Genomic DNA, 22099 nt, shown 5'->3' with positions numbered 1-22099 from the left:
ACATACACGGGGATCAGAAAGTGGTGACGGATAGCGCGCGTACCCAAGGAACATTGGTGTAGATTGTAGGTGCTACGGAAAAAGATTATAATTAGCGGTGGGCATACTCGCAAGCGGTAGGATGGGATTGTAAATAGGAACGATCTTCAAAAGTGTGAGGAGTTAACGTTAAAGAGAAAGGAGTCAATGTTGGTAATGAATCATTTGCGAGCATGACTATGGTGGTCTTTTATACCGATCAAGCGCAGGAGTTGGCACCTCACTGAGTAGGGAGGAAGAGCGATCCTTCCTTCTCTCAGTGGAGGAATTATCTATGGGCGGAGTTGACGACCGCCAGAGGCCTCGTCGTACTGGGGAGCTTCGTCGGTCAGGGGAGCCTCGCTGACTAGAGAACCTCTTTAGCCTTAGAAGGACAAACCACACCCCCCCCCCTCCCCCTCCACACCACCAGAGCAGTTGTGAAACGAGTACGAGCCTCGTCTATGATCCACCCAGGGCCTCTTTAGCTACCTCGTATAAGGCCCCCGGTCGCATGATGAGGATCTACAGGGATTCAGTTTGTCTATAGCATCCCAGGTGGGAGTAAAGGGATTGGCATGGCGTGTAGAAAAAAAACTGACCAAAACTGAGCGAGTTATTGCCAATTTTACACAGGCTAAGGAAGCTCTAAAAACTCACGGGAAATTCCACCAGCAGCATTCCCGTGGAAAATGGTGCCTTTAGTGCGGCTTTTAGAATATTTTCATTCCAATTTGCATTTTTTTTTGCACAGCAAAATAATTTTCTCCCTCCAATGAGAAAAATATTCCGATCTCGTTTATATCGCAAAGCGCACGCTAATTTTCCACCAATATTTGTTTTCGAGTAACAAGGGAACATACCTGTCAAGGTATCATCGAAATAGAGTGACTTTTTTTAAGTTTTTAATTTAAAATTTACAAATTTAAAATTGAACCACAATACCAGTTACTTCCTCGAATGCTCTCCTGTTACTACCAGTCAGTCCAGGAGGAAATTAGCACAAGATAAGGAAATTTCAATGCAGCAAAATTTGATCTCGCGTAACAGGAGAACATACAAGACCAGAAGGAAGCAGCTCGAATTCAATATTCTTCTCGGCAAATGAAATGAATGTAAAAATTCGTTCAAAAGGTAGTTTACACGTAGTTTAAGTTGACCTTTGTTAAAGTAAACATATTTTTGAATCATTTTATTTAACGTCTTTGGTTCCTTTGGCAGGCAGTTTTTACAGTCAAGATAAGATTTTTGAGTGAGTGAGTGAGCTGGAGAACCAGTTGCTTTAAAACTGAGTATTGGAAAAACGGCCAAACGAAATAAGCATGGAGCAGAAACACAGGATAGAGCAGTAGCAGGTGTTACGGTGGGTGGGGTGTGGAGGATTAACGTGTGGATGAATCCACAAATAATCTTCCCTCTCCAGCCCCATTCCCTCCTCCTCGCCAAGCAGATTCAATCTGATAGTCCCTAAGCCCAACTTCCATTCCATTCGGCTTAGGGACTCCGAGGGACTAAATTCGCCATTGCGTTCCTTTTGATGCCAGGCCCTCTGAGTATGTAGCCGATCTCGTTAAACAACCGGACTATTCAAAATTTCGGTAAGTAACGTATGCTTTTAAAAAGCAACATTCTTTCAGATGTATGGTGAAAATTAAACGGTAAAATTTAACTGTAACCAATAAAAAGGCTTTGTTTTCTTTAAAAAATCTTTAATATAAGAAAGAAAATACAATCTTTACCTCGTCATTTTGCGGCCTTTTACCGGCACTTAAGCCTAAGTGTAAAGAAATAATTTACTAACAGTTTTCCAGTCAAAAATGTCTCCTCTTTCATCAATTCATCCCTGGCTTTCACCGTGCAACTTTTTAGTTAGATTCTCGTCTTCAAATTGATCTAACAAATTGCGATCGGATGGCACTGGGGGACACTTAGATTGGCTACTTGGGTTCTCGCAAGTACTATACGTTGTACTATAAATCACACTAGTGAATGTCATTCCTGGAGAAAATAAAACGAGATCTTATGTTGAATGATCCAGGGGCCATCTGGGGATACTCGGGCCAGGATGGAGCAAACGGTGCAAACAAACTTTTGCGAAAATAATTTTTACTGTTCTCGTCTTTGCTACTGTAAAAAGAGATAAAGCTGTCAAATTTTGACAGTATATAGTCAACTAGTATACATTGACTACTGACCGGTGGACCGACCACCACGTGACAGCGTAATTCTTTTTTCGTTATTTTTGAATCCTAACTGTCTTCTTAAAATCAACTAAACAACTTCATGATTACAGGAATCCTTTACATCTAGAGACATAAAAAAATTCATACCAGTACTTGCTATAAAAGCTATTTACTCAATATTTCTTTGAATCTCTAATCGAACTAGAAAAGAAGAAGTTATCAGCCATGTCCTTCATCGTACACATGATAGTGCTGGTTGAAAACTACGGCGCCTTACGATAACGCTGTTCAATTGCCAATTAAACGATCGTAGGGGGGGGGGTGAATGATTGTCGTTACGCTTATCTGGAGTAGGAGCGTACATCGTCCAATGATTTAAATAGTCAGATGTCTTAGCAACTAGGTTGCTGAGACGATTTTGTGTTCTAAATAATTCTGACGTACCAAATTCAAATAAATTCTTCTTTCTAACATAAATTTCAATCGTTAAATAATCAATTCACACGCCGCACTACCTCACGCTGTCACGGAGCGTACATCACTGTTGCTCACCATGTGTTATTTCTGAATGCATACCAAGCACATCTTGGCCAAACCAAGTTGCGCCGCGAATTTATCGCCGAAAACCTACCCACACTGCGATGTATGGTAGAGAGACATTCATGCGCATACATAAATATGCGAGCTGGGGCGTAAACATGTTGGTACGCATACACAACCGCATCGCGTTGAGCGCCGGCCCCGCGCGCGCCCTTCACATACGCGTGTATGTCGAGACGCGTATCACCGCCGACACTGATACAGAACCCCGGGGCGGGTGTTGTCAGGCACTGTAATCTTCCAGTATTCCTTCACCGGTTGCTTCTTAGTGTGGAAGCATTTGGCGAGCCCTCCGTACCACCTTACACTCTGCCCAGTGTGTTCCAGCGCGTTAGAATTGAGAGACGCGCCCTCAGCCAGCGGTGGTTAGTGCTTCGGAATAGATCACTCTTTGAAGGCCGTCATTAATTGCGTTGTGTGTGTGTGTTTGTTTGTGTGGTGGTGTTTGGTGCGTAGAATTGTTGTGCGTGGGTACATGTGGCAGTGGTCGTGTAAACGTGCCAGGTAACAAAAAGGATAGCGAGACTTGAGACGAAGGAGAAGAGCACAAAACCCATCCTTACGCGTCGTATCGGACGTATCCGAAGATGTTGGGCCGCTTGCTACTGTCACGAGGATACCACAGCACGAAAGGCGTATTCGGAAACCGACCCAGACCTAGCTCGCGATACGAAGGTAAGCTTCTACAGCTGACGGATGCTGGACACGATCAATGTCTTTAAAATGTGTCCAACCGCATGCTTCTTCTATCAAACGATGTTCAATCACCTGGTGCACAGTAGCCGTCAGCTAGGACCTCCTTCTATCACCAAACCCGTCTAGACGGTATCTCCGGGTGTGTAGCGTTCTGTTTTTTTTTTTTTGCAAAAGATCAGTTGCTGAGTGCTTTTGTTAAGCTCCTTATCGCAATAATGATGTCCACATTAAGTTGAAGTATGTGGGATTCCTCTCGTACCTGCGCGTCGGTTGATAAGGTCTTGGCTTGACGATGGCCACGCTGCATTAGAGGCAACGAAGGTCTGTGTACTCGTCCTACAGTAGATCGTCACATCGTCATGCTTATCTAAAGCAAAATATTTCTGTTCGTTTTCGCTTTCTACGTTACATTAAATCATGAACCCCTCTCTCTCTCTCTCTCTTGGTTAACCCCATTCTCCAACAGGAATCAGTGCCGCGGTGTTGGAAAAGCGTAACACCAACAGCAATGTGTACCGATGGGTTGAAGCTTACCGCACGCATGGCCATCGTATCGCCACGATTGATCCAGTTAAATTTCAACCTACCGAGCCACAAAACTTCAACCAGCTACCAGAGCTGCAGTACGCTCGGTATGGACTAACCGCTGCCGATCGGATCGATCCAACCGGTCTGATCAATGTACCACCACAGCAGCAGCCACTCTCAATGGCTGAACTGGACCAACTACTGGCCCGCATGTATTGTGGTACGTGCAGCATCGAGTTGGGCTTCATCGAATCGGAAGAGGAGCGTGAGTGGCTTGCCGAGCGTTATGAGCACCTCTTCCAACAAGAACCGACCGCCAACGAGCGGCGCGAAATTGCCGAACTGATGCTTAAATCGCAAGCCTTCGATCAGTTCCTAGCGGTCAAGTTTCCCACGGTGAAGCGATACGGTGGCGAAGGCGCCGAAAGCATGATGGCGTTCTACTGGGAGCTATTCCGGTGTGCCGGTGATGCCAACCTGAGCAACATTGTTATCGGTATGCCACATCGTGGCAAGTTGAACGTACTGACGACTCTGTTTGGGACGCGACCGGCAAAGATATTTAAAAAGTTTAAAGGATATCCAGAGTTTCCGGCTGATGCACAAGCGATGTGCGATATAGCGAGTCATTTTCGTAAGTGTTTCATCGGCAGAGAGAAGAAAGACTTGTCGGTAAGGTTATTGCGTCCATTGCAGATACATCGACGGATGTGACCGTGGGAGGTAAAACGTTTCATCTCAATATGCTCCACAATCCGTCGCATCTGGAGGCGGTGAATCCTGTGTCGATGGGTAAGGCACGGGCGAAACAACTCGCGCACGCTGACGGTCCGTACGATGTGCGACAGGGTGAGGATGCGTACCATCGATCGAAGGTGCTCAATGTTCAGGTGCACGGTGATGCCGCCTTTCCCGGGCAAGGCATCAACCAAGAGTGTCTGATGATGGCGAATGTGCCACACTACGAGGTGGAAGGTACGATCCATCTAATAGTGAACAACCAGGTAGGTTTTACGACACCAGCCGAACGTGGCCGCAGCACCCGGTATGTGTCCGATCTGGCCAAAGCAATTATGGCACCGGTAGTACATGTGAATGCGGATGATCCGGAGGTAAGCAGCATGAGTCAGAAGTACCTAAAAAGACTTTAAGAAAATTAATCGACGATCTTACGTCTTACGTCTTTTGCCAGGCCCTTGCCAGTGTTACAAAGCTTGCCGTTGAGTATAGGCAAAAGTTCGGCAAAGATTTCTTCATCGATCTGAACTGTTTCCGCCGCTGGGGACACAACGAGCTAGACGATCCGACGATGACAAATCCACTCCTGTACAAAGTTATACACGCCCGCAAATCCATCCCGGACGTGTACGCTGGAAAGCTGATCGATGCCGGCCTCTTCGATCAAGCCGATGTAGATGCGATTTCGAAAAGTCACCAAAACTACCTAACCGCCGAGTTGCAGGCGTACGAGCAGTACGAACCGGAGCGTACCTACTTCGACAAGCAGTGGAGCGGTCTGCAGCAGCCAAGCGATGAGGTAACGGTTTGGAACACGGGCGTCGACTATCGGTTGCTGAGCCATATCGGTCGGGAGAGTGTAAAGCTACCGGAAGGTTTCGTGAGTATCGTCAGATATGCTTCCGCGTACTTCAACTCTTTACAACTAATGCTTTCGTACGGTCGATTTGCAGAATGTACATCCGCACCTGCAGAAGACGCACATTGACGCACGCTTGAAGCGACTTGCCGAGGGACAACGGATCGATTGGGCAACGGCCGAAGCGTTGGCAATCGGTAGCTTAATGTACCAGGGGTACAACGTTCGCCTTAGTGGCGAGGATGTGGGACGAGGCACCTTTTCCCAGCGACATGCGATGCTTGTTGATCAGCAGACGAACGAAATCTTCATCCCACTGAACGCAATGGCGGCTGACAACCCAAATACCGGACGGTTTGAGGTGGCGAACAGTATTCTTTCGGAGGAAGCTGTTCTCGGGTTCGAGTACGGTATGGCAATCGATAATCCCAACAATCTGGTACTGTGGGAGGCACAGTTTGGTGATTTCTTCAACGGTGCACAAATCATCATCGATACCTTCCTGGTGAGCGGCGAAAGTAAGTTATTGTACGATTTTGTACGCTTTGCATTTGCTTTGGGGGAGGTCTGGTGGTGAGGTCTACGGCAGGTGTGGGATTCAATCCCCTTCCGGAATTATGTTCCCACGATTCGTCCTCATTGGAATATCCTACTACGACGGAGTATCGAATCGATCGTGGTAGAGTATCGATTTCCCAGAAGCGGGCCCCACCTCAAAAGGGGACCTGAGCTGAAACCCAAAAAAATTGGTAAATACTAGCGAGTTTGATGGATCCCCGATCGGCAGCCCTGATTGCTGAATCGTAAGAAGGCCGTTCCACCAGAGGACTTCAATTTGCCTTTGCCCCTCGATCAAAGGATGTAGAATTACGGGGCTCTCCACATAAAGGCCCCAACACCATTTCCGCTTAGGGCCTCAGAAGAGCTATATCTGCCTCTGCGAACACCAGATCGAACCTCGCGAATGCGAATACCAGATCCGGATCGAATCCCAGATCGAATCACTCAAAGCCGGTGCAACCTAGAAGGCCGTTAGGCCAAGAAGAAGACATTTGACTCACTTTTTTGACGCACTCTATTGCAGCAAAATGGATGATCTGCAACGGGCTGGTGATGTTGTTACCGCACGGTTACGATGGGGCTGCGTCTGAGCACAGTTCCTGCCGGATGGAACGCTTCCTGCAGATGACGGACTCGCGTGAAACTAGCCCAGACGGTGATACGGTCAACCTGCAGATTATTAATCCCTCCACCCCCGCCCAATACTTCCACGCGTTGCGCCGCCAAATGATACGCAACTTCCGGAAGCCGATGGTTGTGGTTGCACCGAAGACGTTGCTGCGCCTGTCGGACTGTGTGTCCCCGCACAGTGACTTCGCTCCCGGTACACACTTCCAGCCGGTGCTGGGGGATCCCGAAGCGGGCGACCGGGTCGATCCGAAGCGCGTGCGGCGCGTGGTACTGTGTAGTGGCAAGCACTACTACACGCTGCAAGCTGAGCGCAAATCGCGCCAGGTGAGTGATGTTGCACTGGTGCGGCTAGAATCGCTCTGCCCATTCCCGGTGCAGGCAGTGCGGGACGAGCTAGCAAAGTATCCGAACGCACGGGAGTTTGTGTGGAGCCAGGAGGAGCACCGGAACATGGGCGCGTGGACGTTTGTGCAGCCACGCTTTGAAAATATGTGCGAAAGGAGGGTAAGATGCATGATACCTATGATAGAGACAGACGTTCAAAATAACACCTCTAACACACACACACACAACTACCTTCCTTTCCTTTTGCAGATCCAATACCGTGGTCGGCCGGAAGCTGCTACCGTTGCCGTTGGCGTTAGCCAGTGGCACGTGAAGGAGGCTGAAGAAGTCATTAAAACCACCCTGTATTAAAGGTTTCTTTTGTATTAAATGTACTTTGCACAATTATCACATTAAAATACTTCTTACATCTATTAAAAGACTATAACGCAAGTCGAACGTGCAATTTACAAAGTTTCCCTATCATTGAATAAACAGTTGCACGAGTTTTGGTTTCAATAAAAGCCGTTATGGACAGCCGTTAGCGTTATTTATGCATTTCAACTGTGTTTAGGCTATTTAAATTATCCCGTTTTTTTTTTTGAACAAAATATATAACAAAATAGTGTGTCATGAAATGACAATGTGTTGTTTTACTTCGTGTGTTTGCTTTTTATGAGAAAATAAAATGTAAATCTGTAAATATTTTTATTCAAATTTAAACACCTTTAACTTTTGACTTTTATTTATTTTAAGTATGATGGCTAGCGCCGTATTGTGAACATTTGCCTTTTAACTTACTCGAAGTAAAATTCTGTTTCTGTAAAAATCAGTCAAACTGTTAGAAGCATTTTGCCGTCAAATTTGTTTAAAGCGCTTAAAAATAGCTTTTATGTTGTTTTATTTAGTCGGAAAAAACATGTCAACTTCGGAGTTTCATAACTTGAAAATTAGTTGAAAGTAAAGCTGCATATTGAATTAAATGGAAAGAAAAATAAATTTCATCAAAATATTACATTGGAGTTCAATTGCGTATAGAAAAGTTATAAGTCTCTAAATCCGCAAGAATCGCCTCTAAAATGCAAGAAGGCTTTAGTATTCAAAAACACGTTGTGGAAGTCGTTTTAAGCGATATTTGCAGAAAAGTGAGTCAAATGTCGTCTTCGTAGCTTAATGGCCTTCTAGGTTAAACCGGTCTTCGAGGATTCGATACAGAAGTTGATCCTCAAAGCAATTCAAAATTGAAAATTTGAAATCGAAATAATTCAAAAATTAAGCCTATCAAATAAAAGAACAAATATAATTGTTTTTACTCTTAACAGGTGCGTAGATAAGTTAGTAGCCCTCATATGTAGATTGCGACACAATAAATGAATTAAATTTGTTTGTTTTGGTCATGCTGACTGGCAGTAAATTGAGGTCCAATGGTGAAGTAATCGCTGAAGCAGAGGTTTATTTTAAGGTGAATGAATAACTATATTTTAAAAATGATTTCGAAAAGATAATAGATCGCTGCTAGAAGCACTGCTTCGCTCTCGAAAGCAATTTAGTTGAGTAAATAAAATTGCTTTTGGCCAAAGCAACCCTTTTATCATAGTTATTAGTAAGACTTCTCTACCCACCTACTACAACCAGCGTTGGGCGTTAGCACGTATTTTCTATTATATCATCAACGGAGATTTTTTTTAATATACTGATTTATTATGTATACAATTGTGATATTAAATATAATATTGCTACGTACTTATACAGGTTTATTCCTTTGTTGTTAGGAAAATTAGTTTTCGGCAAAAAAAATGTAAAAATCGATCTGCCTGCCTGCCTTGGACCGGGTAGGTTCTCTTGGCTGACTTGCCCCGGTGCATAACCTTCAAACTGCTTTGTCTAGTTTTCGTTAATTCAAGCTCAATTAAGCCTTCATTCGCTGGAAACATAATGTGACCTTTCTGTTTGTGATTCAATAATTTAATGGTTTGGTATTATTTGGGTCGAGTATCTGATTTGCTATTAGCATCAGACCTGCAGGAAAACAGGGCTGCTACCTCCATAGAGTATTGTTCCTAAAATACTATTGCACATTTTATAATCTATGTTTGGTGCTCTATTAAGCTGAGGTATAAACTGGATGAGCGAAGTGAGTTCGACTGATACCTTCCACCTGTTTTTTGCTATCGGTGAGAGGATAGCGCTTGCTTATTGAGCTTTGAATTTATGACTGTTTAGCAAAGAGCTGTCGGGGAAGATTAACTCTTTTGCTGATCTTAATTAAAAAGCTTAGCGGAAAAGAACTAGATTCACAATTTTGAGTCTTAGACTAACTAGTGATACATCAAGTACCTAATCGATGTTGAATTCAAAGTAGCATGATAATTCTCATGCTCAAAAGTGTTGTCCTTTGCAGAGTACTATAACAGCCTTCAACAGAACAGAAAAATTATTCACAATCATTTCTAATTGCCCATAATAGCATAATTCCTAAACACAATGTTAAATTTCCGCCAGCGAACGCGAATGGGAAACCTATTGAACGCGAATGGGTAACGCAGCAAGCTCATTCGCTAAACGTTGTGATCGGTGTTAGATGTTTGGCGAGCGTATTTATGTAATCGAATGTTTGCAGTATCAGTTTGTCATCCGTACGATAGATCGCTTCAAAGCCACGATGCAGTACCGTCACGTACGGTACGTCACTGTCCACTAGAAATTTCGCAAACAGCATTGCATTCTCGTGCGACACGCTTACGACGATCGTTATGGTAGGCTGACGGCGTAGGTACGCTTCCAACCGTGGTACATTTAGCGCATCCAGTCGAGCTTCTTTCAACGAGACAGAGCTAAATGGTATGTTGATGCTGTTCTCAATCGCTGCCTTCCGGTAGTCGAGACTGCTGCGAATGTCGAGTATGGCCGTGCTGGCTGGCCGATCGCGCAACAAACGTATCAGATCGTACACGCTAATGCGTGGATGTAGTTCCGCCTGTACTTCACGCAGATCGTCCTCGCTATAGTTAAGGTCCTACGGAGTATACGCAATAAAATAGAGTTTAAATAACAATCATTGCTTAGGTGATGCATATAGGCGCCTTTAACTTCTGTTTCAAAGACCAACAATATACTCTTTCTATAACCCACCTACACCCGGGTGGGTCCTACCTTTTCGAATGGAAGTTTTCCATTTACCCAGATAAGAAAGCTAATAACTTTTGATCTGCTCGTCACATTGGCATGCAAATTTAAAAAAAGATGAGACTATTTCTAGAATAGCTTATGAAAGATAGTTTAGAATTTTAAAAAATCTTTTTTTTTTGTTTTCATAGTTTTTAACATCTATATTTACAATGGTTTATCAAGCGCTAAACATACTTTTTGTATAAAAATATGCTTTTCCGTTTCGTAGAACAAATATTTTTTTTTATTAAGTCAATGTGAAAAGTGACTATACGGCGCAAGCGGTCATACTTAAAATAAATAGAAAATCAAAAATCAAGTAATCAAATTATACAGACAATAAAAATAGGCGAAGTGTCGGATAACCATTCTCGGATAATGAATGGCTTATAACTCACTTTCGTATGATTCAAGCAATTACACAGGCTCACGTAAGAGAAGACTGGCAAAATATTTTCACCCGTATCCGTATGCCGAACATGCATTGTCTTCTAAAATAAGCTCCCGAGATTTGCAAGCCGTGATACTTAAAATAAATAAATGATCATTGCGAGATATTTGAAGTCATAGTCATTAAATAAATTAGTTTTATAACACAAAGATTGCCACTTATCAAATAAAAACTTTGTCTACCGAACAATTGCTTATCGTAGATGCAACGAGGATTATCCGCTTTGAAAGTGAATAATAAAAAAAAAGAATTTTTTAAATTTCTGCAATTCAATATTATTAGATCGTTTGCAAATAGTCTCATCTTTCTTGGAAACTTCATGCAATTACGATGAGTAGATTAATAGATATATCTTTATAATAGAATAAAAAACAAACACCCCTACAAATTTGTGTCCTTACCGGGTAAGTGGTAATATAAAATAAAGGGTATCCATTGAAAGTTGAATTAACACTAGAACGACCAAGATTAGGACTCGCCATTTCTGAGGGCGGATATCTCAATTTCTAACCAACCGATTTTTTTTTTCATTTCGTTTCGTTTTTTCAACAAAAGGGTCGGATTTATTTGATTTTTGTTCCAGTAAACGATGAAAAAAGTCGATGGGATAGAACTTGCGATAGAAATCATTTTGACGGTCGCAGTAGCATAAACTTAAGATATGTTCAATGCCATTGTCAAAACAAAATTTAAGTGAATGAAAATACACAATCGTCTTAATATTTTACTTAAGAAATTTTTTGCGCTTTTAAAAATTCAAAACCAGTCAAAATGACTCGTAGGTCTTTAAGGTCAAATAGGATGTTTAAAGTGTGTTATTTGCTACATGATAGAAAAAAATTCTACGCATGCGCAAAAGTTTCAAGTTGTTAGCTCCATAATATTCAAAATTGTTGAAAAATGAAATAGCAAAACATACTCGGTTAGAAGGTGGCCATTGAAATAAAGGTTAAAAGGTTAAAAAACTACGTACAAACTCTTCCGGCCCTTCCTCGTGCAGAGCGTACTTCCGATAGGTGATGCTTTTCGGCGTAAACTGATACATGCTTTCCGAATCGTTGACGCACGATTCGATCACAATATCGGGCAGATCGCTAAACAGTAGGATGCACTCGTTGAAGCCCGATTTTAGCAGTGTACTCTTTAGCTGCTTTAGTATAGCGATACCGATGAAAAGCGGATAGGAATTGTCGCCCAGTATCAGCTTGTCCCAGAGATGGAATATCTTGTGCAACGGAAACACGTCTGAAACGTAGAAAAAGCAACGGGAAACCAAGTTAGTAAGTAAAAAACTATCGAGAACTCGCTTTTATCGATGAGGATATTTACGGCTAAACATTGTTAAAAACCACGGAATCGCGTACAGCTCCGGTATAAAGTTGATCCCGTGCAGATGTTTCGCGAGTGCCGGTTCGTGGAAGAATATCAACTGAAAGAACTTTACCAGATACTCTTTAATGATTGACGAATTGTCCTTCAGAAAGAATAGATGCAGATACTTCGGTATGAATTTGTACAGGCTGAGAAAGGCGCGCTCCTCGTTGTTGAAGTTAAGGTATAGGAACGGCGCTGTCAACGAGTCCAGACCCTGCCAATATACGTACTGCGGATGTGCCGATACCCACGCCTTTAGCAAACGCTTCAATTTGGCATGCCCTTCTGGTGCGGACAGTAGCTCGTTGTACTGGTGGCATCTGGGTATGTCCACCTCGATCTGCCGATCGGTGTGCGTCGGGCTACACTTGTCCAACCGCTCGTACATCCCATTCTCAACCACCCCAAGTAAGCAGGCCCAAACCTGCCCACGGAACAGAGGCGGTATATCTTTGGCGGCAAACGACCGTAACAGATCGTGCGTGTAGGGATACCCTTGGAGCAGCGTGTTGAGCAGCACGATCCGATGAAACTGATAGATCATGTCCCGTTCCCGTATCACGAGCGGTAGTTCAGTTTTGAAGATCGGCGATTCGAGGTAAGCGTCCGTGTTGTAAATCAGCGGCAAATAGTCTTCCTCCGGGATGGCGGAAAGCCGTTCCAAGAGGGTGTTAAAGTTAAGGAAAATGATCCGATGATCGTGCAGGAAGCTTTGACTCTTTGGCGGTGAGATAGATTTTCCATTCAGCATCACCAAGCTGAGAATCGAATCGAAGAAAGCATCAGAACACATCTATTTCCAATTTCCAAAATGCACTAAGGCGTTTGCTCCCATATTTGCAAAACTATTTCATTTATCTCTAAGTATAAGATCGTTTCCCACACTCTGCAAACAGGCGTGACTATCCCCTTTACCTAAAAAGGCAATCCTATTGATATCTCGAACTACCATAGTATCGCAACATTATGAGACCCTTCCAAGGTGTTAGAATTTGTAATCCATTCGCACCTTCTACATGCTTCTCGGTATATTGAGAGATTACCAACAGCATGGCTTTTTCCCTAATCGTTCTTCCACCTCCAGCCGTATGTGCTACTCGTCCTTAATTTATTCTCAACTTGACACTGTCTCTCAAGTTCACTCTATCTATGCTGATTTTAAAGTATCGTTTGATTGTGTTTCGCACTCCTTATTGTTAGTCAAACTTGCAGAATTAGGTATCAGTTGCGTTCTTAGCCCTTTTAATTTGTTATGTTTATTAATGTTGTCGGTTTCCGTTTTACTTCCTAACTGTCAACTGTGTTATTTCGACGAGCTAAACATTTTTCTTCCTATCTCTTACTGTCTGCACTCGTTCCCTCCTGTTCCATTTGTGTTTGCTCTCCTGTTTTCATCCCTGCCGGACGCACCACTGCTGGCCGAAACGACACTCACCTTCGTGCCCGTTTGCCGCTTTCGACTTTCACCTAATCCTTTCATCTCATCGATCGCATCCTATTCCTCCCTCCTAACTTCCTTTTCTTTCTTATTTTTCATTTTTTCCCTTTCCCCTCTAATCGTTCCACAGCAAGTAGAATTGACCTCCCCGTTTTTCTCTGGTCTAATTTAGATTTGGCTTTTTTTGTCTTATTCGCTTTCGGTGAAACAAAATATGTCTCTTCCCTTTAGTTAATATTAAAGTTATTCTTTATGTTAATATACATTGTGTAGCCTTAAGGTAAATAATTAATAAAAATAATAAATTGCTTTTGAGAGGCAAGGTTGCTGTTGGTACACAAGACTTACTTCGGTAGGGAAAGAATCGGTGCCTCACTCTTGATAAGTCCTTCCTTTTTTAGCTCCTGCTGGACATCGCCGCCGGCCAACTGCCAGAGATAGTACAGCTGGGCAAGGGATAGATGCTTCTCTACCAACGTTAGTCCACTGGTGTCGTTCGTAGGCGTACTGCTAAGCCTCATGAAATCAAATACCGGATCATCTAGAGCATCTTTCGCCAGCGGACGTTTTCTTGGTGAGATGGTTAGAAACTCTTCCACCATGCGCCTTAATCCAGCGTCCATGGATTCGTACATTTCTAGCCTGCTATGCTCGCGGGCAATCTTCTCGAACACGTTCTGCGTGTTGACCAGGCTCAGCACTTTGCGTATGATCTGGGACAGTTTCAGCGACTCCCACAGCGTACAGCAAAGGGCCAGTTCGGCCAGTATGATGCCCAAACTCCACACGTCGCTCTTCACGTTTTCCCGACTGCCCAGCAGTACTTCGGGCGCCAGGTACCGCACATTACCGATCGGAAACGACACGTACCGACCGCCACACGTCATGTGGTAGAGTCCGTAGTTGTACAGCTTTACACCGAAATCGCGGCTCACCATCACGTTGGTTGGGTCGAGATTTCGGCATACCAGCCCGCACTGGTTTAGATGTGTTAGAGCGTTCAGCACCTGGTACCCGATACGCAGCAACGTTTCTTGCTTATTGTTCTCGCCGATAAACGTTTCCGACAGTGGACAACCGACGTACTCCTGCACGATGATCGTCCGTTCTGTGGAGGAAGAGAATGACTGAGGATAGTGTTGGGAAATTTGTTGAAAAAGAATCGTTATTAAAATTAAACACCTCGTTTTTAATTTCCTGTGTTTAATTTTCCTAATCCTGTGTTTTTTCTTAAATATCGCAACATCAACACGGCTTCACTTTCAAACGGCATACAGCACGTCCAACCTTATGTATTCCGTGCCTTTTATCTTCGAAAAACTTATTACTGGTAAGCAAGTAGACACAATCTATATTGACCTCCGGGCAGCATTCGACAGCATCCCGCATAAGTTGCTAATGGAAAACATCAAAAATTGGGAGTTGAAGATCCATTATAAAAACGGTTCTCCTCCTTTTTGTTTAAATGTCCTTCCCTGTAATGAAAACTTGCTCTATGCAGACGATATTAAACTGTTTTCTTCTATATCCTCCACCAAAATAAATGTGCCCTACAAAATTACCTTCACTCCTTTACCTCGTGGTGTATGTCTAATGGCCTAGAACTTTGAGCACGAAAATGCTACTCAATATCTTTCGGTGTATTTCGACTTTGTGTATTACTTGCAAGGACCTCGGTGTATGGTTGGACAAATCAATGTCTTTTGAGGAGCATATAAATGTTACAGTTAAAGGGCGCAAGTCATGTAGTTTGTCATATGTGGATGTTCTCTGTCGGAAGGCACTGGTATTGCTGCTGGGATTAGATCAATTGTTAAATGAGCCTGCATGATTTTTGCGCCGGCAAACACACCACTGCATTGCATTGCACAGAATTGTGAGTGTCGAGAAAAAGTTTACTCGCATTGCAAAAAATCACTGCTTCGAAACTCTACTGTCCCTATATGTACGCATATGCTATCCGTTGCCGAATGCTAGGCATTGTTAGCCAAAAAGTGCGTTTTTCTCGGATTTACAAGCTATCATTGCTACCAAACTTTACATTAACCTGTATGTCCCCTAGTCGTCGCCTACGCTTCAACCCGCTTCAATTCTCAGTAAAATAAAACCTTCAACAGTTTGGCCTATCTATTCGATTTGAACAAATCGACATCCACTTTCCGTAACCGACTCACAAATAACTTCCAAATTAAAACAAATAACAAATAATTCTTTGTATGCAAGTTTAGCTTTTCAAATAACACTTTGTTAAGGCTAAGGGGAGTAGATCTTTTTTAAATAACAATACATTAATTTTAGGTAATAAACACATGCGGTGTTGACCATACAGCAAAAATCCGTCCTCTTGGAGTTGAATAAAAATAATAAATTTAAAAAACGGAATGGAGTGAAAGTATCCGAACGGTACGATTATGAAAAAAGGATCGTAACGTAACTATTTTTGCTAGGTTTGACCCGTAAAGGCCAACACTACTATATTTACCATGTTTGCCTCGTATCGCATCGAGGTAGGTGCACAGATTCTCGTGCCGCAGCGCATCTGATTTTAGCAGCTGAGCCCGGCCAAAAATTCCGATCGAGTTCGGCGTCAGCGGTAACCCGTTCGTACCGCAACACTCGTCGTTTGGATGTGCCTTGGCGAAGAACGTCAGCACGGAGATGCGATAGTTGAGCTTCGATGGTGCCATCGGTACGACGGTACCACTTTCTACCGAGCAGCCACGGAATATGCTGCCACTCTGATACTCGGACGCGGTACGGCGCTCCGTTGACGAGTTGGTTACTTTCATTCCAGCGTAAACAGTGCGTCGTAAAACTGTGAACAGAACGTGCTTTGCCGGCCACCGATACGCCCCCTCTTTCCGTTCTTAATTGTTGCTGCCTACGAGACGCTAAAAACAAACACACGAACATAGTTTTCATGAGCACTTTTTGATGTAAAAGTAATTACATGTTTTGTGTGTCCATACGCAACACACAATCAGCCACATTTTATGTTGCTTGTCTAATGTTTTCGTGGAATAAATGTATTGACAACACAGTACTTACAAGTCAGTTGTTTCACCCCAACATCGACGAAGCTTATTATGTTCAACTCGATGATAATGCATACAGCTGACAATGTTGACAGCAGGTTAGCAATCGTTTGCCCGTGCCAAGCGAATGCAGGGTTTGCTGCAATAGAAGTGTGTGCATGATTTAATTGTTGTGTATCTTTCAATAATAATAATAATAATAATAATAATCAACCGTTCAATTCGTATGGTTACTTCCAAAAACAAGTAGGGTAACTGTGCCAGTTTCGAAAACATTCGAAAATTTTTATTAATAATTATTATTTCGCCAGAAAGTGACATTCAAATGGTTGTTAAACTGTCAGAGAACGCTCCCTAACTCTTGGTTCAGGGGTTTAAATCAATTGTTAAGAAATAATCGTAAAAATGCAAACATTGATTTTGCTCCTATTTTAAGCAGAATGCTCCTATTTTCAGGCTTTAATTTCAGCAATCCCACAGGATTGAATTGTCAACAATGCACATTTACTATATACTTATTGTCGGCAGCCTGATAAAAATGAAAAATTAATTATTTATTAGGGTTTTAAAATCTAAATAAATTTTGAATAAACTTAAGTACCATTTTATAAATCAGAAATATTGCACTTCAAATTTGTTCATACACTAGTTTGCTCAATCATGAAAAGATAAGCTATCGGTACAAATCAAATCGAACCAAAGTTCACAAACGGTGCGCGAATTTTTAGATGTATCTAACAATAATCATTGGTCATCTTAAGAAGTATTTAAAAGAAAATTTCTATTACGAGATTTTTTTTCATAATCATGCTTATTTTTCATAATCATGCCGAAAACTATTATTATAACTAATTATTATTTTTTAAAATTAATTTTGGCAGTTTGCTTTCAAATTACATACTCCAATCTAATCGTGTTATGCTCGGTCTAATTCAATTTTTATTGCAAATTGTATCGTCATGTACATATTCTGTTGAAAAATTGTTGTCGTCCTCGTCATCCCAAGGATGCCAAGGATGAAATCTCTTGCATCCCAAGCATGCAAGAGAGAAACACACCAACAGCAACGTAATCAATAAAATAAATAGTAGAGTTTCCTTATTATTCTCTTAGTTAATTATGGAAAATTGATCTAGAAACAAAGAGTGTATGGAATCCCAAAATACCTGATAAAGCTCTGAATCTCACTGCGATTCACAGTGACCACCAAAAAAAATAAGATCACCAGCTATTGCACATCAGGTAAAAATGAGAATGTGAAGCCAATTTTCAACAAATCTTATTAGTTTTTTTTTTAAGTTGAATTTAAAAAAATTTGGAACAGATTCATGTCATTGGATGAATCATGTAATCAATCATTAGACACTTTTTTCGATTGTGATGAAAATATGGATAAAAGACATAAGACCATAAAGTAAGACGATATATCAATTTTAAAAATCAAACAAAAAACTTTTGGGCATCCCTTCTTAACGTTTTTAAACTCTAAGATTGGTTAGATGTGCTAGTTAAAACACTTTGGGTCGAAAATTTGTCAAACATATTTCAGATGTTGGAGGTTTTCAAATAGATTTCAGGTGTTTTCAGGAGCCAAAAGTTTATGCTTTCGAGTCAAAAATTCATGCACTCAGTCAAAAATGATGATGCTGTACGTACAAAAATTGAGGCGCTATCAATATTCACGCCTTCAGGTCAAAAATGTGGCAGCAACGACTGTATCAAACTCACTCCTAAGGAGTTAATAGGCGTCAGAAGAACTCAAGGGTTCTTTTTTTCAGGATTTGAATCAACAGCGACTTTTAAAAACTTTTTTGACCTTCGAATCGCAGCTAGTTGTCACAACTGTTATAAGTGGCGTGACGACAAATTACATTATTTTAAAGAACATGACTGATGCGGCTAGATATATCAGTAGTAGCCATCTAGAAAATAGTATTATTTTCACAATACAAACATTTTCTGTACTATCAAACGTTTAAGATGGCAAATGATCATTTGTCCATATTACCTTACCAAAGGTTAATTCTACCAACTTATTACCATGTTACATCGATAATCAAATACTCCATCCTTACTGCTAACAAAGTGGTACCGCATCGCGATAAAAAATAAAAACAAATCAACAGCCATCAAACAGGAAATTCGCACGTGTTCCTTCCAGTCGTAATTGAGACATTTTTCATACGCGTTACGCTACCATGTTGGAGATTTTGATAAACATTCATTCAACGTAGGGGTGAAAAAAATAGTAACTTAAAACACAACTTTCCGACAGTTGACGACTGGCAAAAGGATTTCGCTACGGTTTACAATTGGAGAACTTACACAATAACGGATTGTCGATCGTATTGTATCAAAACCTTGAATAACTTCAACATAAGGAACATGCGCTAGCGCTGTTGTTATCGTCACACATAATCCGCTACGATTCCCGTGCCCGCAACGCTTTCAATGTGAAGGAATTATCAAAATTGCGACAACGTTTCGATTTCCTAACTATGTTTTTGCTCCCCATAAAAAATAATTGCAACTTTCTAGCCGTGTTTTTTTTTTTTGCTGCAAGAAGCACGTTTGATTGCTAGCGAGAGTAAACGGTTTTGATTACAGGATTACGGCCGCATGTTTCTGGCCCGTTGCGGTGCTGAGTACGATTTTCTGAGTAGCATCAATGTACGATCAGTGGCAAGAATTAATTTAATCCCCTTTTTTGCGATCAAATTCCGTACATCCTATCGGACAGATTGTCGCACAGAAACCACTGACGCGTTCTGGAGCTACGACAAGAAGCGAGAATTAATCTAACGTGCGATTGGCAAAATAAAAGCATTTTTGTTATTGTTGTGCTCTAGTAAAGACAAAACATCTTTTGATGTCCCTATGCGACAGTATTGCATACTTTAAATGATAAACGACTCAGAAATTTTGTATTTTGTGTGGCGATCCTGATGGGTTGAATAGATCGTCTCACGTGTACACTAACGCAACTATTTCATCAAGTTCAGAAATTATTATTTTTTAACTTTAAATAATAAATTCTATAATCAAATAGGTAACTTTTAATCCGATCGATTCCCATCACACGTATACAAAAAAGGATAAAGCACTATCACTACAATATCTACTCGACTGCATCTACTTCCTTAAATCCTGCCAATTGCTTGTCGAACGTTTAAAAAGTATTGGTAAAAGGATGCGTCGTAGTATCATCAACCAGATCATGTAGGCAAACGTACTGCTCCTGCGCCTATTCCTACATCTGATAACAGTCGACACTAGTCGCCCTATCGGTACGGGAAAATGAATGTGTGTGACGTAGAACTCTGAAAAGGCAGACAGACACTGGACGGGATATAGGTGTCTCTTCCACTCCGAAACGCATTGCTAGCCAGAGCACAAGCAAGAAGCACCGCATGTGTGCGTGCACATACACACATTTTCATACATATACATACCAAGTTCATTTCCCTAACCGGAGCCAGTGGTTCGGCAGCATTCATTCCAGTTCGATCGTTGCTCGGAGCAGTAGCAAAGTTGTTGAAGCTGGTACGCGGCGTGATTCGATGTGAGTAATCTAACGGCCAACCAACTCCCAAAGACACATTTTCCAAGACTGTCTTTACAAGCCCCAGTGCGGGTGCGGGTGTGTGTTTGCAAGTGCATCTGGTGTAAATGTTAAATTTGTGCATCATTTTCCACATTTTTCCAACGATCCATTGGACTGCAAGAATCTAGAAGCCAGAAGAAAGGTGATGTTAGTTTGTTTAACGTAATGAACTCCCTCCAACAAATGGAATTGTGTAACAAATTTGAATGGCTGCCTGTGCTGTAAGCGTGTGGGTGGTGTGTGAAAGTGAATTGTATGTGCGTGTGCCCTCCAGGCAGATAATAGAAGACTTTATCAAAATTTATAGTAATCCCGGCGGTTTGGACTGCTAGTATGCCCTGGATCGCGCATTCTTTCTGCAAGGATCTCAACAAACATCACAATCAAACAGGAAGGCCATTTTGTCTAGACATGCATATCTTGTCCAAATCTTTGAGATTATAATGGTATCCTGATTGTTGTATTGGTGTCCTGATTGTATCCTGAGTTCAACTGATCAACCCCACAGGACATATGACATCTAGTCCTAACTGCTGCACTTTAAAAACTCTAGTGAAAATCCCAACGTTCTTCTGTCAACGCTCGGTGTCGGAAATTTTTCCTTTCAAGATAACTGCCTGCATTATCGCAACCACCACGTAGAAGAATCTCCGAGACGATTTTATGCACCTGAAGAAGCCGTAGATCCGGTGGATTGGTAGATTTTCCACCAAAAGGTGCAACCCGTAAGAAAATACATCCACAGCACAGACACAGTCAGCATGAAGCCGCTCAGGCTGATGAAGCCAATCGGATTAGTTTTGCCGCGTGCACAACCGAACCTGTAAACGGATACCGGGGCACATATGCATATCGACGGCCAGGTTATGTTTCCTAATGCATTCCCGGGAACGCCGGCCGGGGTTTTTTTGTTGTTGTTTGTTTGGCTTAATGAAGCGCGGCATTTTCCAACCGTAGCGTTTCCGTTCCGCGGGACGATTACTTGTATGTATTCTTGCAGTTTTCTGGATGTCCGATAACAACTTTAATTATCGGAGGGCAAACACTCTACTCTTGCCTCTAGTCTTACCTTGTTTTATAATGAGTGTTCGGTATTTCGGACTTGTAGATAGATGCAAGTCTAGAAAAAAGAGGGCATAGAAAGTGAAGCTCTTGTTGTAATCTTGTTGGAAGGATGGGAATGAACATACAACTCTAAAACTAATCACACGACGCGCACAAACTGTTTGAAATTAGCTGCATCATAAAGAAAGAGCAGTTAAATTAGGGGGCATCGTTAACGTCCCCACAGTCCAACATTGGACGATCGGTTCTAATGGAGCGAAAATCACAACAACGGCAAGAAAAAACGCTTTTGGCTGATTATGGAAGACTGGGAAGACTTCATTAGAAGATTGCTTCCAGGCACCCCACCATATTCACTACAACATCGAGATCGACATTTTTTGTTGTCGCTACAAGTACAAGTTCTTTTTGTCATGCTACCCATAGATCATCCCACATTAATCGATTGTCGTGTAGAGATGTCAAAAAAAAACCCCACACAGTGAGGTTAAGCCAAAGGTCGTCCGATCGGAATTAAGCTCCGGACCGGTGGTCCATCAGTTTTAATAAGCCGGTTGTGAAATGAGACCGGAAATCGGAAGCGATGATGAAATTCTTGTCTAAGTAGATTTTCATCGCGCGAAATTAAAAAGATGTTAAATATCTACCTCAATAAACTGTTAATGCCTCAAGATTTACACGCTATGGGTGCACAACAGCGGGAAAAACATTTATTATGTTGAGGTAGTACAAAAAAATAACAGCGCACTGCGCATCAGACGCGAGAGAAATCAAGTCAAATTAAAACCGGACGAAAGACACACCGATCATCAGCATCGTGCTCATTA

At 42.0% G+C, this 22099-nt stretch overlaps 3 protein-coding genes across 6 annotated transcripts in view; 2 read left to right on the top strand and 1 right to left on the bottom strand.

The window, feature by feature from the left end:
- Positions 1-7514, top strand: part of LOC126567971 (probable 2-oxoglutarate dehydrogenase E1 component DHKTD1 homolog, mitochondrial) — a 41785-nt gene extending 34271 nt beyond the window's left edge. The window contains exons 1-7 of one of the 2 annotated variants that reach the window (XM_050224360.1): positions 3387-3476; positions 3964-4659; positions 4722-5137; positions 5218-5643; positions 5717-6140; positions 6707-7317; positions 7408-7514. In XM_050224360.1, the coding sequence (XP_050080317.1) occupies positions 3389-3476; positions 3964-4659; positions 4722-5137; positions 5218-5643; positions 5717-6140; positions 6707-7317; positions 7408-7509 (2763 nt within the window). In that variant the 5' untranslated portion in view covers positions 3387-3388 and the 3' untranslated portion in view covers positions 7510-7514. Of the gene's footprint in view, positions 1-3386; positions 3477-3963; positions 4660-4721; positions 5138-5217; positions 5644-5716; positions 6141-6706; positions 7318-7407 lie in introns of those variants that run through there. The other variant, XM_050224368.1, reaches the window with a different exon arrangement.
- The window catches only part of LOC126568065 (palmitoyltransferase ZDHHC8), a 347611-nt gene that overhangs the window by 240518 nt on the left and 84994 nt on the right, over positions 1-22099 (top strand). The window lies entirely within an intron of this gene.
- On the bottom strand, positions 9689-16386 carry LOC126568233 (TBC domain-containing protein kinase-like protein). Its single transcript, XM_050224682.1, has 5 exons — positions 16051-16386; positions 13917-14676; positions 12086-12888; positions 11730-12001; positions 9689-10153 (listed from the first exon to the last, which is right to left on the bottom strand). Exons 1-5 carry the CDS (start codon positions 16355-16357, stop codon positions 9689-9691), a joined length of 2607 nt encoding a protein of 868 aa, XP_050080639.1. The 5' UTR covers positions 16358-16386.

This window comes from Anopheles maculipalpis, chromosome X (genome assembly GCF_943734695.1).
Source record: "Anopheles maculipalpis chromosome X, idAnoMacuDA_375_x, whole genome shotgun sequence".
NCBI lineage: Eukaryota > Metazoa > Arthropoda > Insecta > Diptera > Culicidae > Anopheles > Anopheles maculipalpis.
Note: the sequence above shows the minus strand (reverse complement) of the source record. Positions and strands in the feature narration are given on the sequence as shown.